The sequence below is a fragment of the Microtus oregoni genome, unplaced genomic scaffold, assembly GCF_018167655.1.
Source record: "Microtus oregoni isolate MIOR12 unplaced genomic scaffold, Mior012 000029F_ref0000214, whole genome shotgun sequence".
Classification (NCBI taxonomy): Eukaryota; Metazoa; Chordata; class Mammalia; order Rodentia; family Cricetidae; genus Microtus; species Microtus oregoni.
Genome location: NW_024543088.1, coordinates 28,900,715 through 28,917,792, shown reverse-complemented (window position 1 = coordinate 28,917,792; position 17,078 = coordinate 28,900,715). Strand labels below are relative to the sequence as shown.

General features: G+C 41.1%; 1 protein-coding gene across 4 annotated transcripts in view; it reads right to left on the bottom strand.

Moving 5' to 3' along the window:
* LOC121464952 (interleukin 1 receptor accessory protein) overlaps positions 1–17,078 on the bottom strand; it is a 148,770-nt gene that overhangs the window by 102,242 nt on the left and 29,450 nt on the right. For all 4 annotated transcript variants that reach the window (XR_005976593.1, XR_005976594.1, XM_041678085.1 and 1 more), the window contains exon 2: positions 2,316–2,380. Coding sequence is in view for 2 of the 4 variants with exons in the window: in XM_041678085.1 (XP_041534019.1) it covers positions 2,316–2,379 (64 nt within the window). In the remaining 2 variants the exon portion in view is untranslated. The remainder of the gene's footprint in view (positions 1–2,315; positions 2,381–17,078) is intronic.

Below are 17,078 nucleotides of genomic sequence, written 5' to 3'. Positions count from 1 at the left end.
GAGAGTCTCATGGAAGACCAATCAGTGTGCCCATATCTCCATCCCTGTCTACGGTGATGCCTTCATGTAAAGACATTGACTGATCCCTCAAGGTCGCCATGATCCCTTTTATCCCCAGAGCCAGTTGCCCCTTTCATTTTTGTCAACAACGCTTCCTTTTTGTTCCTGTCCCTCCAATGAGGAAGTGCGGCACAGACACAGACACAATACACCTCTTCATAAGGAAGGCATGAGTGTGTGCCAGATGGGCCGAGGGGATTACAACATGTTTCCTCTCCCATGGTGACTCAATGGGGCTGGTATGAGAACGCATCTTATTCAAGCGGGCAGCTTCCCCTGACAGAATTATGAGTCACAGTTCCTGGGGAGAAAGTGCACTTACCAACATTTGGGGGAAGGGGATCTTCGGGTGAACACAAAAAGGTCGCTCAGAAAAGCAGCTCCGCCAGGATAACCAGGCAGGCAGCTGACCTCACAAGCTTCTGGAAGCTTTGATCTCTCCACAGCAGTAGCAATGGTCACCGCTCAATTGGACTTCCAGGTGTGGCACCTGACACTCTAATGGGAATCATTAGTGTGGCTTCAAAGAGTGCCAACAGGAAACTGTCCAGTTTGAGAAGAGGGGTTTCCAAGAGTTTAGAAACAAACAAATGAAATGAATAAATCTATGCCTTCGAGTACCTTAAAATAAAGAGAGGGGTGATCACAGAGAAAAAGAGAAAGAAGAAAGGGAAGGGGGAGAGGGAAGAAGGTTGGAAAGAAAAAAATGACAGGGGAGGAGGGGATAAGAAGAGGTTCAAAGGCAAATGACAGAAAAGTGGTACAATGAAGTGCGCTGATGGGGTATTAGCAGATGATGGGAGATGCCAAAGCAACGCTAATGGGATACAGGAGAGTGATCGGCAGGGCCATTTTAACTTCAAACGGTCAAAGAAAGCCTCGGTGAGAAGATAACAGTCAGACTACGTCAAATGAAAATAAATTATAGGCTGGGGTTTTCATCATCATATTTAAGAATCACTACACCACGTTCCTTCCAATCAAACAGATACGCAATAGATGCTGGCATATTCGTGTGGCTCAGCTGTATGCTAGCACATCCCAGTTGAATCCTAGGCCTGGTTAAAACACAGCCTTTCCTCTGTGAAGTCCCACAGGGCCCACAAGTTTAGATATGATCTGTTCTTTCAGCTGTACTCTGTCCTAGTTACACCCTGTCTTTAGAGTTATTTTTGGTTTCTAATACAATGCTCTAAGTGGCATAGAAAAACTGAAATACACCCAGCAACGATGATCAGGATGGTAGGAGGGCTGAAATTCATGCCAAGTGAAGAGTCAAAGGCACATATTGCAGAACACTGGGGTCATGGTTACATAATGCTGATTTAACACTTCCAAAGGGTTCTCAAAGAGAATAGCCATTAAAGCAATGATAGTCAAAGCGCAGCCCATGGTGTTCATAGGAATTATACATAGGGATCTTTATTAAAATTAGGACCCCTGGGGTACCTGTGTAAAAACCAAAGAACCTGTGCTTTTAGGTATTTTCTTTTTCAATCATGAGGCTAAATCAAAGAAATATGTGAAAATGACAGACTATTTCAGTCCTATGTGCAAGATTTTTTTATAAAAATTTGATGAATCAAAAAAATAAAACAGTCTGCAATTATATGTTCACCAGGTAGAGCAAACCTGGGTGACAATGAGAAGCAATTTAGAGATGAGAGGAGGCATTAAAAGATGGGCTTTGGGATACCCAGCCTCATACCTCTGCTTCCGTGGGATCCAGACCCATGGTTACTAAGTTTGGTTACTCAAACTCCCTAAAGATCTTGGTTATATCCTCTTGCAAAGTCATATCCGAAGAAAGAAAGAACCTACCAGCAAATCCTTTGTTTCCTATGCAGTTTAGATGCAGTTTGATTGAAACCATTGGTTTGTTTTGTTTTTTAGCATCCCACTGGACTGCTGACAAATGAGTCTTCTTTTGTGCAAGTATAAGTTTGGGAAATAGGTCGTGCTAGATTCCTGCTATTTCCTCCATAGCATTTAAGGTAAGAAGAAGGAGAAATATCCTGGAGGTTATGGAGTTGAGATCTCCCCTATGTTTATACAATCAGCTCTTTTCCTAAGTGTTCTAGTCCCCCTCATCCCCAAATTCTATTGCTCTTGCAGATAATTGACTCTGTGCATGTACAGAAGACCACAGAACAAAACCAACATTGTGTTCTTTTAAGTTCCCCATGAGAAAGAGAGGACACGTGATCATGGATGTTATCTTAATTTCAATTATCTACCAAGCGCCACACACTCACCTGAGGCATGACTCTGCAGGATCCCATAGAAGGACAGACTCATCAAACACCATAGTAGTCCCATCCTGTCAACATAAAAAGAAAGGTAAGGGAGGGTAGTTCTTCCCCGGAGAGTCTTAATAATCACTGGCAATTCGTGCTAACTAGAGGTCCAGAACAATCCCACGGGTTTCACAATATTAACAAGTTGTATTGTCAGAACCAGCAATGAAATTGGTAAGTTTTGTTTCACATTGTCCTTTGCCTTTGAATCCCCAAATTACATATCGATAAACTCAAACAAGTTTTAATAACATAACTGGAATCCCTTGACTAGAAAGGGGATCAGGCACCATTACAATCCAGCTGTGAGGCTCCTGAACTTTCTGCTAATCCAGGAACTATAACTGGTACATTAAAAAAAAAAAAGTTCATTTAGATTCTTTGACCTGGACTCACACTTCTGGCAGATGAATTTTACCCTCTTACCCTTCTTTAAGTTCCCTTCCCTAGTCTCAGCAGGAAATACGTTATGATCAGGTACTTTTCTATCTTAGTGACGAATTAAAAATCTAGAGGGCCTGAATTCAGACAGAGTCTGCAGTCAGTCACATAGAATTCCATTCATATCATTGGGAAATATGGATAGCTCCTGCCCTTCTTATGCACGGAAAAGACAAACGACAGGGCAGTAATCTCTATGATCTTTAGCTTTCTAATGATAACCAACAGGAATGGTCTACTAGCAAGATCCTGCTCCCATATATGGTTGTGTGGTCTTTAATGTAGAAGATTCAACAATTCTGTAAAGTACATTTTTTTCTAGTCCTCTGGTCTTGCCTGACCAATGGGGAACTGTCTGCAGGGTTATAAATACAGAAATATGGAATGACTCAGACATTCCAGGCTCATGACTTCTGCCTTCTGGTTGATGAAAGCACCCATGCAAACATGCTTGGAGACATCTGGGAACTTGTCTACATCACACTTCGAGAAAACAACAGAGATCAGATTTTTTTTTATTTTATTTTTAAACTCTCATCAAGTGCAGGGAACCACATACCTAAAATGGCCAAAAACGAATACTTGACAGTATGACATAAACCATCAAAATGGGCCACATGGAAATAAAGGGTATGAATTGAAATCACCCGAACACCATCGGCTGTGTTGTACATCCTAGCACAAAATGCAAATTAATACCACCAACATTTGTTATAGCAACAGACAGCCAAAAATCTCCAGTTCCTTCTTTAGGCTACCTATATAAATATCACAGGCAAGTTTCTCACAAGAGGTATCCCATGAAAACATTTTATCTCAAATATCAATTGCCATTTTCTTTCTGAACAACTGCTTTCCAAGCCTCACAACATTATCTTAAAATTTAGCTGTATCCATCCATCACTCATTCCTTCAAAAAAGTACTTTGAAGGCTGGAGAGTGAGCATGGTGGTATAGCACTTCCATAACATAGTCAATAACCAGGGCTTGAGCCACAATACCACCTTCCTCCTAAAAGTATTACAAAAATTTTAATAATAAGTTACAATAATCCAATTGCAGTGTATTTTAGTATGCATAATGCAGGGCCTTTTATGAGACTGCGTTTCTGCTGTTAATAAACCCATGAAGACCACCTCAATGTCTTCAACTATGTATAAAATATACACATGCAGACAGACTAGAAATATGACTTATCAGACAGCGGGTACAGTAGTAAGTAGAGTCTTATGGGAACTTAAAATATGTACAAAAAGAATAAACTGCAGTACAAAGTCAATAAAAGATGAAAGAAAGCAACCAATCAATATGATTAAATATGAGCAAAGAAAAGATTTCTCCAGCCAAAGACTGGGAAGACTGAACTCTGTGAAGACTCTTTCACAGTAAGCAAGAACTGGGTGGTTATTGGGAATCGAGGCAGAAGGGAAAATATGGGGAAATGGGGCTCTTGGAGAATAACATTTACAGATAAAGAAAATATGAGACCCAAGTATAAAATAGTCTGATAATAATTCTGTTTGGCTCAAGAACAGGGTATAGACAAAGAACTATAGATGATTGTGGGAAATCTGAAAGGGCTGGGAATAGAAAATGCCAACGCTGTGAAGGGCAGGCTAAAGACATGTGATTTAACGTAGGCAGCAAACAAGCGAACTGATGTCTTCTGAGTGGAGAAGTGCTACAGTGACAGAGTAGTGATCAGCTTATGCCTTAGGGAAGTCACTCTGCCACACATGGAGGGGAAGAATAATTTGGCCACTAAATTCTGTCTTGGAGTCATATTGGATCCTGAGTTCATCACACAGTAATTGCTCTCCTGCTAGGTTTTTTTTTTTTGTCATTGACACACTTGCTCAGCATGCCACCTATGTCCTCACCCAAGTCATTAATAAAAGTAATTAATAATTCTGCATCAATCCTTGTCAGCGTGAGCAGGAAGATTTTGCACTGCTGATTCGGAGCACAGCAGTTTCAGCCCCACTGCTCAGCTCTGTTAAAGTATTCTGACCTTCCTTATTGCTTTTGGCTATTTAACACACACACACACACACACACACACCTCTTTGGATTTTACCAATTCCCTGTTTGTAAGTTGCTGGATATGTAGAGCAACACGGAGAAGACATTCTAATTAGTGTGATTGAGGACCTTAATTGATATTCCCAAAAGTGACTAGATTATGCAGGATGGAGCAGAGTCAGGTCACCAATAGAGAGCTAATCCAAAGATAACCTTTGTTCAAACACAAATCCAGGGTCAACCTTGCCCTGTGATGAATAAAACATCAAGCCTACAGTGCAGAAATTGGCTTGTGCAGCATGTTTTGACAGACTAAAGGTACCAAGGTTAGTGGAAGATGGCTGACTGGCCTGAACCCCTTTAAAAGGTGATGATCCATTTAATACTGGCTTGCATTCAGCCTTGGAATTTTGTTATTGAAAAAAAGAGGAATACGCTTTTAGTTCTTGGTTCTTAGAGTAGAAGGGGGCCCTGAATCAGAGATGGAGAAACTGGCAGAAGGCAGCGAACTGTCTAATAACGCAAGGACTCACAGTGTCTGAATTATAGTTAGTTTTACTTGTGGTGGTGTCTATCAGATCCTGCTCTTGTTTCAGATAATAGAGACCTACATGTATTTCCAGACAACCTTTCCTGTTTCCCACTTCACTTTCTATCACTACTACTCTGACGTTCAATGCCATTGTTTCTTAATATACAAACTTCAATGTATATATCATTTAGCAAGCAGTTTCAAATACAAGTTTAATTCTACATAGGTATAAAAATGTTATCAAGGATTTACTTTCTGCTCACTACTTTTATACCTATCTCTGCATGAGAAACCTTCTTTGGTCACATTCTCTTGGGCTAATAAGCTCTGGCTCTCCTAGGCTTTGAGAAGGCCATCACGGATTCTCTCCCTGGACCAGCATCCTCAGTTTGCTGCCCCAAGGCTATTTGTCATGCATTTGCTCAGGTTTCCCTCTGCACAATGGCACTTCCAGAGCCATGGAGTAATGACTTTCTGTTAGATGACTCTATGTATAATTGTATGCTCACGGAATGATCACCCCTAAATTCTCACTGTGATTTCAGTCAGTCTGGCCTCTGCCAGTTTTACTTCTCCCTTGGGCATGAATCTGATTTTACTTGCTTTATTCCTGCCTTTTTAAAATGATCTAACCATGGAAAACTTGGCCACTACCACCAAAGCACAAATCTTAGATGTCCAAATCCATGCAAGGTGAATACTGCTACCAAAACACTTCCCTCAGTTCTATGCTATGTTTGTTAAGTCCATCCATGTTTTCCCTTTCCAGTCTCTAAATTACAGATAAACCTGAATAGGTTTCCCATGAGCACACATCTGAGACATGACAAGCAAACCTCTACCTTACCTCATTTTATTAAAAAAAAACAGTAGAATAATGTTTATTAAGGAATGAAGATTGGTTTTTATTCATATTGCCTTGCAGATAATTTAGACCCATAAGAGGGTCTCTGTGAGATAATTTCAGGAACCAATATTTACAAATAAGCAAGCTTTCCAACAAACTAACACAAAAGGCACTCACTAAAGGCAATATAAAAGAAGTGTGCTCGGCCCTCTCCTTCTTAGCAACAAAGCTTTAGCACACAAGCACAGTAAAGGGCAGCATTCTGAGGACTCGAAAGTGCAAACAACTGAGTAATCTATTTAAGTACACAGAGGACATTCATCCAGGTAGGTCATAGCATGTGTGACCAATCAAACCATAGGATCTTTAAATGAAATAAGAAGACAGCCCTTAACCATAGGGTCCAATGAGACATAAAAAAAAAGAGAATTAAAGGGAAAAAAATCTTCAAAAAGTGAGTAATATAGTTCTAAATAATTCATGGGTCAAAAGAAAATCTCCAAGGGAGAGCAGAATTGAGTTTGAAATATCATATACCGACTCTGTGCTTAGAAAACAATATGTTGTACGAAATGCACTGTGCTGGAAAAAACGCTATAAAGTGAGCAGTTTGATAGTCTACCTTTAGATCCTAGCAGTGAAAAAACAGGCAAACTAAGAAACAAAACACAAAGCAAGCATACAAAGAAAAAACATAAGAAGCAGAGATCAAAATATTTTAAATTGGGTAAAAGCAGGGGGAAAAGGTAAAATGGGTTTTCAGAAAAGAGGGGTGAAAGTGATGTACCCCTATCAGGTAAAGCGAGAAGAGACAGAACATACATAAAGCAGGCATGAGAGAAGAGATATGTCCATTGATCATAGAGGAATTAAATACATAAGCTAGCTCAATAAACTTGGGCATATAAATTAGATAACATAGATGCAACGAACCAACATCTTGAAAGACACAAACAGTATTTAGCTAAAATAAAATATATCCTGATTAGTCCTTTGAATACTGAGGGTATGAAAATGTGTTCATCTCTAGAGCTTCTAGAAGAGTACAGCTTTGATAACACCTAGATGTCAATCTTACAAGAGCAAACAACAAAGAAACAAGTGCATTGCTCTGCCTTTGTCCTTCTGGCTCACAAAATCTTTGTAACGCTTTGGTGTCTTGTAGTTGTTTCTTTGTTTATCTGAGTCCAGAGATTTCCCCCTATGTTTTACTCATGCTTAAAGCACCTATTTTGATTACATTCAATACCAAGTCTGCCCCCAACTCCTCCCAGATGATCCACCCTCAGCTTCATGTCTTTTTCTTTTTTTAATAACTTTCACTGTTTTAGTAAAGCATATTCTCTAATTTCTGCCTCCTCTATGCTTCTGGGGGTGGGACAACCCATGAGAGCCTGCATCATGGCCAGTCTTCTACGATGATCTAGGATTAAGGAAAACTGACTCCTCCCAGAACCCATCAACTATCCATAATCTCTCAGTTAGGGCCAGGGGCTCATAAATTACTTCCCTCTCCTTGCTGGAAGGTTGGTTCACATGATCCTATGCAGACATCCATAGCTGCTGTAAGTTCTTGAGTATAGCTATCCTGTCATTCTCATAAGATACTGTTTGTTTCAACTGGCCTTCTCAACCTAGGCTGTTATAATCTTTCATTGAGAAAACACTGGTTTTTCCCAAGCTTACTTACAGGTTTAGTTAATTCCAACCAGAATTTCAAAAAGAGCTTTAGATATAGATAGATGATTTACATGGAAGATTGACATGGGAAAGAGCAGGCCCCGTGATAGGAAATAATTTTTTAAACAATAATAAAGAAGTCAGAGGCATCACACAGTCAACAACCTATTCTTTAAATATTAAGGCTTTGACTTTACCTAAAACAATGTGCAGGAGGCAAATAAACACAACAAAGGTTGTTCAAGATCATTGCCCATTAGGGGAACATAAATGAAAACCATCAGCACAACTTTTCAGAATAGCTAACATTAAAACAAAACTCGAAATACCTATGGCTGAAAAAGGTAGAAAGTAGCTGGAAGCGTCCTGCTGGGGGAGTCCAGACTGTAACACAGTGTGGCAGATTCTTGTAAAGGTAAACATCAATCCTGCTCTAGGACTCCTCACAATTTCACTCTCAGGTCTTTCTTCCATTAGAAATAAAATCTTTGCACACACACACAGACACACACACACACAATCTGTATATAAAAAATGTAGTGCACCGTTAATTGCTTAAACCTGCAAACAACTCAAATGTCCCTCAATATATGAACTGACCGACGAGCTTTGCAGCATGCCAAGAAGAGAATACGGCATTCCGAAGCAATGAGCATTAGTTAGTGTATGTTAAGTAACTTGGGGGCACTTCAAAGGAATTCTGCTAGATGAAAGAAGCCATTCTGAATGGGCTACACACTGCATGATTCCATTTACATGAGATTCTCAGAAAGATAGAACTGGTATGACCGGGACCAGTCATTGAGGGTTGAGGTGGGAAAATAGTATATTGTAAAGGAGCTATTCAGTGGCATGGATCACTTGAACATCCTGATCGTGGCGATGGCTCTGGGGTCGAGGACACAAGCTAAAATCCATTGTCTTAGTTTCATTCCCATCACTGTGATGAAATCCCCTGATGGTGAGCAATGGATGGGAAAAAGAATCTATTTCCGTTCACAGTACGAGCTTACAGTCCACCATGCAGGGAAGTCAATGCATTAGGAACCCAGGCACTAGGCATAGTACATCTGCAGTGCAGAAAATCTTAATGCGTGCGCAGCTTGTCTTCTCCATGTAATATCGTCCAGAATACCCTGCTGAGAAAATGGCCCCACCCACATTTAAGACGAGTCTTCCCACACTGCTTGACTCAATAAGTACAAGCTCATGGGCCACTGAGACACCTCAGAAGTTAAAGGCAGCTGCCACTTGATGAGAGGAACCTGACCACCTGAGTCCAACTCCAGCACTCACACAACTGTGGAAGGCGAGACTGGATTCTGCAGTGTTGTTCTCTGACATCACACACACACACACACACACACACACACACACACACATTGCGGCACATAAACCTACACACTCATCATACACACATGCAATAATAACAAACATAATAGATCTTTAAAACATATAACCCCTTATAGACATTTTTGGAAGTTAACCTTAATCATGGCAATCCTTCATAGGCATGGTCAGAGGCCTGCCCCCAAGTCTGAAGTCGGTAATTAATAGTAATTATCACATTCATAGAACTGTGCTTCAAAAGAAGTCAATTGTATTATATTCTTATTGAATACACTTTAGGTTACATGGTTCTTTTCTAAACACTGATCAAAGATTTGTGAGGTCCTTTAGTCTTAGTGAAAGCCATTTTAACTGAAATATATTAGTTTCTATTTTCAATATTCACTTTCAAAATAACAGTCTGGCCATTAAGCACTGAATGTTCCAGAAAAGTCCAGCAGTAGATGTAAAGAGCGAGAGATCAATGAACTGTCCTCAACTTGAAACTCACCAAGCCAGTGCTACTAACCTTTCCCGGTGAAAAATCAAGGTCGAAGGTCAGACCAGAAAACATTAGCACACTCTAGGACATTGCTTTCCCCAGAGCTTCAAAACCCTGGGAACTTTGAGAGGACAGATATAATACACCACCTGCCATCTTCTGAAGCTTGGAATAGAATGTGAGCAGAAGGCCTTCATGCAGGGCTTTAACATTTTGAATAACACCGTGTTCTGAGAGGTGAGGGAGGACACAGCGCCATGAGGGCTCATCTCTGTCACACAGAGAGCAGAAGTAGGTTTGCTGTGAGTGGAGGTGAGAGAGGAGCTGAACAGAAGGCTGGAGCTGGGCTTGTCGGTTTGACTGCGTAACCCTGGACACCCTGACAGAAGAGGGGAGGGGCAAACACTTGACAGAGGTGTTCCCTCCAGAAAAATGGGGACCTGATCATTCTCCAGAATTTCAGACCAGTGGGCAAGAAGTCCATAGACAATCCCAAGCAAGGTTGGGAGTGCTTTATGTGCCTTCTCTGTAATGTACAGATACTCCAGAGACTAAAACGTCATTGTAGGGACACTGAGGCTGGCAGATGGTAAACACTGACGTTTTGTCCCCTTATTTGTTGAGGAACATCTTTGAGTGATCCTGAGGGAACTTAGCATCATCCAAGTGGAAAAGTAGTTGTCAGAAACGAAAGGCAACCATTAACCTCTCCTGTGAGAGGACACATGCAACACCTGGAATCTGGGCATCATCTACATAACATTAGCCTGTCCAATGAGATGACATGGGAAACAAGTGGAATCAGGGAGCCATCTACATAGGACTATAACAAAAACTTCCTTGAATATTTTCTGCAAGGAAGAACTCAAGTTACCAGGGCCTCACTCACAATCAGCTGCTGGGTACAATAGTATAATTCTTGATGTCTTATTCATAGATGTACTGGGCCCGAGTTTAGTTTAGCGATTCTAAAATACTTCAAAGGCGATGGTCAAGGTTCAGGTTGAATATTCACACATGCAGAAAGCCGAGGCTACACTGGTATTCTCTAAAATGAAATTTGAATTTGGAAAAAAAAATGATCTTACTGAATTGGGGCAGGGGGAAACCTTTCTAGTTACAGATATTATTTAAATGCCAAACACTATAAACATCTTTTATTATTAAGTAAGTCTGCTTTACTTACTTTTGAAAGGAGTCGATGGCCTGACATTCCTTCTAATGCCCTCAGCAAATGTTTAAGAAGAACCAGGGAGAATAGATGCTATCCTGTTCTTATGAAAGGTGAAATTCTCTGACAAACAGAGGCTCCCAGGCTGGAAACCTCCTACATCAAACGTTTCTAATCATATGCGCGGAGAGGGGAGAAATGGACTCACTTGGGTGCTCTGATGCCACCTGAAGTTCAAGTAGGGAATTAGGTGGAATTATTGCCACCACCGACACAGAGCAGCCCTGTCCCCTTAGGACTAGCAGCCAATCACTTCTGGGTTAGGAAATTAATTTCTTTTCCCAACACAGAAAGCTCCTCAGCCATCTGAGGGTTTCTGCTACTTAAATTTCACATCAAAACATGACTACCAATAACCTCTCTAATTCACAGGAATAGGGTACAGAACACGGTCCTGCCTGTAGAACTCTCCAGAGAGAGGTACCTCTAGAAACCATTCTAAATAGGCCGAAATGTCAAAACTGTAGCTACATTTTCATAGACCCGTGCTTAAAAGACTCCCACGTTCTACCTTTTCAGTCTACAGCATCACAATCTCTTCAAGTCCAAAAGTTACTTATTGAGCTCCTGCTTCAAACACATTACAGAGATAAACCCAGTGATGGTTAACGTTGTTTATCAACTTGACTGAGGCTTAGCATCAACCAAGAGACAAATCTCTCGCCATGTTTGTAACAGGGTTAGAGGATTGTATTTCTCTGAGAAGACCCACCCTAAATGTGAGCAATGCTATTGCACTGGTCCATGAGCCAGGGCCCTTGAATTGAACTTAATATAAAGGGGAAAGCGTGGGGAACACCAACATTCATTTTCCTCAGCTTTCCTTACTATAGATGTTACCAACCGCCTCAGGCTCCCTCACCCAGACAGACCATGTGACAAATCTGTGAGCCAAAATAAACCTTCCTTTTCTTAAGCTGCAATCATCAGACATTTTTTTTTCACAACAGTGAGAAATAAGAACTGTACTGTTGCCATGATGAGGAACCATGCAGTTTGGGAACCAGAATCACATACAGAAAAAGGAAAGAAAGGGAAAATATATACACAAAATAACAAGAACGGAAAGTTCAGCTTCATTACAAATGCCACCAAAGTCATGTTGAGATCTATGAAGTAATCTTTAATGAATACTCTGGAAGACTGTCAAGCAAAACTTAAAAAAAAAATGTTTGGAGAGTAATATGCCACAGCTCTCATGGGGGTTCATGACTCCTAATGACATTTTAGTGTCTTGAGACAGTCTGTGAAGTAAATATCATAGTTAGCTTTGCTTAATAAAACATTATCCAAATTTATTTGACCATGAACCCCTTCCTATGCAAAATGCCTATCTGGGTCTCAGTGGGAACGCAGACACAGACAATAAAACATCTAACTGTGGAAGGAAAGAAGACAGCAAGCCATCATTGAGAGATCAATGCTGGGTCCTGAAGACACAGCTGCCTTTCCATTTGACGCTGAAATGAAATGAATCTAACTGTTCTCAGCCTCGTGCGTGCCTCTCCGCTCCTTCTCAACCTTTGCCTGTTCTTTTTCTAGAAATAAACCGACCTCTTTCTAAAAGCTCAGAGTAGGTGTTTGGACTTACCAGAGTGCTTTGCGATAGTTCTGCCCTGGTCTAATTTGTTCAGGTTTTCCTCTTTCAAAGTGGGACTCCAAATTTGTGCCCACAGGATACAATTTAAAACTGTTACACAATTAAAGATGTGTGTGTGTGTGTGTGTGAGAGAGAGAGAGAGAGAGAGAGAGAGAGAGAGAGAGAGAGAATCTCTTAAATCAGGACAATCAACTTCTTAATTTCTTATTGGTCACTTTTTAACTGGGTAGCCTTGAATATGTTATGCAAGTACCATAGACTCTGGTATCCTTATCAATAATATAATATAGAAATCTTTACTTTAAAAAGTACTATAGGATCATGTTAATCTTCATGAAATAGCCCCATAAATGGTGAGACATCAACATTCTATTTTTTACACCTACCTACAGGTTCATTCTGAGTTGCCAACCTCCTGGAGAATCCTATGAGTCATGTCAAGATCTGCCTGTGAAATAAACCTGCCCATAGTAGCCATACTTGAATGAATCTTAGACACCAACGTGCATCATGCTTTCACAGAGTACATCCTTATGTTTCCATGGCAACCATACTTGAATGGATCTTGGGAATCAACGTGCATCATCCTTTCACACAGTACTTTACCATAGTGTTTCCCTATCAAAACAATGACTAGCTTGCTAGAGACAATTGATCAAACTACACCTTCACCTCCCCTCTTGTCCATTGCCTGGGGGCCCTAGACGGGCCTCCCTTACTCTGTCAAATCAAGTAACACCAAGGGATACACCACCCTCAATTACAAGAGAAAAAGTGGAACAATCCTGGACCCCAGTGCTGACTTTTCTTATTCACTCTGTGAACTTGGCCATGAATTTTATTGTCTATGTGTCTCCGCTTCTACAACAAACTTTATTAGGAAGAGTTAAAGTCAAGGGTTAAGTCAGAACCTTCAGGGCGGGCTTAGCATAATCCAGGCTGACATGGTGCCAACTGGGAAGCACGGAGCCTTCTATGCTGGTATTGTCAGGGCACTGGAGAAAACAGTCTGCTCAGCATCCTTTCCCATCCGTATCCCCAGTCCTGTCCCTGAAATGCAAAAGTCATATTCCTTGTCTTGATGCAAACTTGCAGAAGGCAATTTTAAAGAGGGCGAGAATAGCAAGGTTTAAAGACGATACCCTGTCTCTGTGTCTAAAGTGTTAAGGAAAATCTGCTTAGGGACTAACACTGAGGATGTCTGTGTCCCCAGTGAGAAAATTCTATGGCTTCTTTCACTAGGTTTTGGACACCCGAACCATCCTGACAGATGGCAATGTACACCCACCAGTCCCAGAGTCTGGGCTGTGACCTCGGTCCACCAAATCACACTGAGAGAAAGGGGAGGGCGAAGGGCTTCCTCATAGCATTTGATTCCTCATGCACTGGATATCTGGTGAGCTTATTACATACACATAAAGTAATGCCATGCAATCTACCTTGTATTATATTGAAAGTAAGCTGGAATTTTACAGTGTTATCATGTCTCCTAACCACTAACCACTCGCGACACTAATTTTAACAGTTATGCCGTACCTTCACCACACAGCTACTTAACGAAAACTTCACTGGCCTCCCTCACAGAGCGGTATCCAAGTAGTGTTTAATGTGAGGTTTTAAACAACTTAGAGAATCAAATTGCACAGAAAGACAAATCATGCACAGGATGAGCATCTTGTGGCTAAACCATAATATTGCGCACAGCAGGGGGAGTTTTTATTCCAGGGCAAAACTGACGACTAGAGTGAGTGAGTGCCTACAATGTGGAGTTCCTATGCCAAGTGCTAAAGGCAGCAGAGATCTTATGAGAACTCAGGCACGCAGGAGCTAACATCCTAGCAGAGAGAATCTCCACCTTAAATAGGACTGATTATAATTGATTAAAATTGACTTTAATTAGTGATAATCAACCACAAAATTGGGAGATTAAAGTCCCCACTTTATGTGTTTATTGATGGAATTATACCAGTTAACATATATATCAGATATAAATATATACAGTGTCTTAAAGAGTATTTGCTATCAGTCCCTAAGTGACATTTAATTGCGTTTTCTTACGCTATTATAAGCATACACTCGGTGCAGGGAACGCACTGGTATGCTGTAAAGAAGGCATTGCCTGCAGTGTAATAGGCAAGGGAGACTGGGGCCTGTTTGCTGGATGACAGAAAGGCGCTGCAACCCAGAGATGAAGCAGTAGAGACTTCCTCGGAGATAGAATTCAGCTGGACTCTGAAAGCAGGTAGCACACTGAAAATACAGCCTTGGATAAGCAAAGGCATTCCAGACAAAACTGTCATCCAAAGCATGCCATACTTCTTACCAATGATCCTAGAAGGCAAAGGAAAATGTACTGAAATGCCAATTCAATGCATCTACCCTTGCAGGCGTGTGGATGGGCGGTAGGAATTTGGTTCTGTATATTCCAAGGACAGGCACGCCTTGGAGCTGCCACTCATATCAAGGCTCGGTTACAACATTCTGCTCCAGATAGCAATACAAGTGCTTATAGGAGCTGACAGGACATTTCTCAAGCCATGGGGCCATATAAGTCACTTGGATCAGAATAAAACTAGCCATTTACGAGTGGAATCCATTCCCATTAACACAAAAAGTAGTTTTAGAACACTTTGTCTCACGTCGCTTTCTTCATAAAGAAACACATTTAAATCCCTTTGGACTTCCAAGAGACTGCCGTTTAATACTGAGCCTATTCTACAGAACGACTGATTTCCCCCAAAGTTCCACGAATGATAAATGGGGGAGCCTGTGCTCAAACCCAAATACCTTGACACCAAAGTCTGCGATCTTTCATTTTGCAGGAACGCTCCCTATTTGCTCTGGTAATTACTTTAAAAGTTGGTGTTGACGACAGGAAGTCACAAAGACACCATTTTCAACTGGAATCTGAATGTCTGCCTTCTGCTTAGCAAACAATCTTCGCATTCATCATGTCCCAAGGAAAATCCCACATTGCTCCATGCCATTGATTTGCCACTGTCTCCAACAAAAGGACCTGCATGCCTGCCGTGGCCCTGGGAATTTTAAACAAGAAGTCAATGAGAGACGCTGGTGAGTGGTGTGTAATTGTCGAGGGGCAGAGGAAAGCTTGCTGGAATAACAACCATATCAATACGCTGGCTACGTGAATGATCCCGCGGTGAATTACAACAGGGCACTTACACTCCAGGGCCGAGGGTGGCAGATATGCATAATTAATCTCCCTCTGCAATAACCCGACAGATTCGGCAGCATCGGCATTCCACGGTCAGAATGAATGTCTTATTATTTCCCTCCGTTTTGGTGTTTCTTGGCATGCACGAAAATAATATCGCATGTAGGAAAAGAATATCAGGTGCAGCCACTCCATTAACACAGACAGGATGCAGGATGCTAAGGGTTCATTCAGCTACTTTCATCAAAAATACCCCCATGTAAATCGAAGCAGAAAGACAGGACCGATTCAACATATATATTCCTAATGAATACAGATACTGAACTCTGGATGCTTCGGAGTTTATTGGAAGGAAACTCAAACTCTGGATATGTTACTCTTAAATTATGATGGAGCCGCTATACTGTCCCGTCTGTAAGTCAGGGATAGGTGTGCTGCCTGCATTTTAGGTATGCACTATGCATCATAGGTGAAGTCTTAAGTTAAGAAGCCATCTTTTTCTGCAGGTCTTCTTGGGACCTTTTAAAACGCTAATGCTAATTATGAAACAAAATTGCTTAGGAATGAATCATAGTATTCCTCAATCATAGCCGACTGCAATGATTTCCTTTTTATAATATCTCCAAACATTAGGGTCCTTCTTGGCAGAGTTTAGAAATACTGACTGGCCTTCCTTTAGAAAAACTGAGGCTTTTGACTGCTTGAAACAGTCCCCAAATCAACCAAGTTTAGGAAGTACCTATTAATTCTCCCATGAGGCACCAAACTAATTTGTTTTATTTGTTTATAGGGTGTTAAACTAAGGGTCATGAATTCTTAATTGGTGAAAAAACAAAGAGAACTTCAAGTCAGTTTTATCTTTTGCTAAATCATTTCCATCAGCAGCTCAGGAAAGTAGAGAGCATGAGACACAAGCCATGCTGGTAGGGGTAGGTAAGATGCTATGCTTTGTCAGTATAGCTGAGGGGAGGGCACTCAGCTCCCATTCTAGCATGCTAGCATGGAGATGCTGTAAAACCACTGTCAAATCCAAACACGAGGCAATAGGACCAGAAAAACATACGGGAGAGATGATTCTCCCATGCCTTTCAATGCGTGACGGGAAACCCAGGTGACCCTACTATGTGCTGGAAAACTGAAAGGTACCACTCATTTTAATTGCCATGCCATTTCTGAAAAAGAAGGGAAAGAAACTGGGTTTATTCATTGGGCTGGTCTAAAACCCAATAGTTTTCCCAAGCAAATATTCTCTCCATCCAGGAGGGCATGAAAAACCAACTAAAATCTTGTCCTCGAAATACCGAGGAAGAGATATTTATCACAACAGAAGAGAGAAGTTTGTAGAAGTCTTAGGTAAGGCAT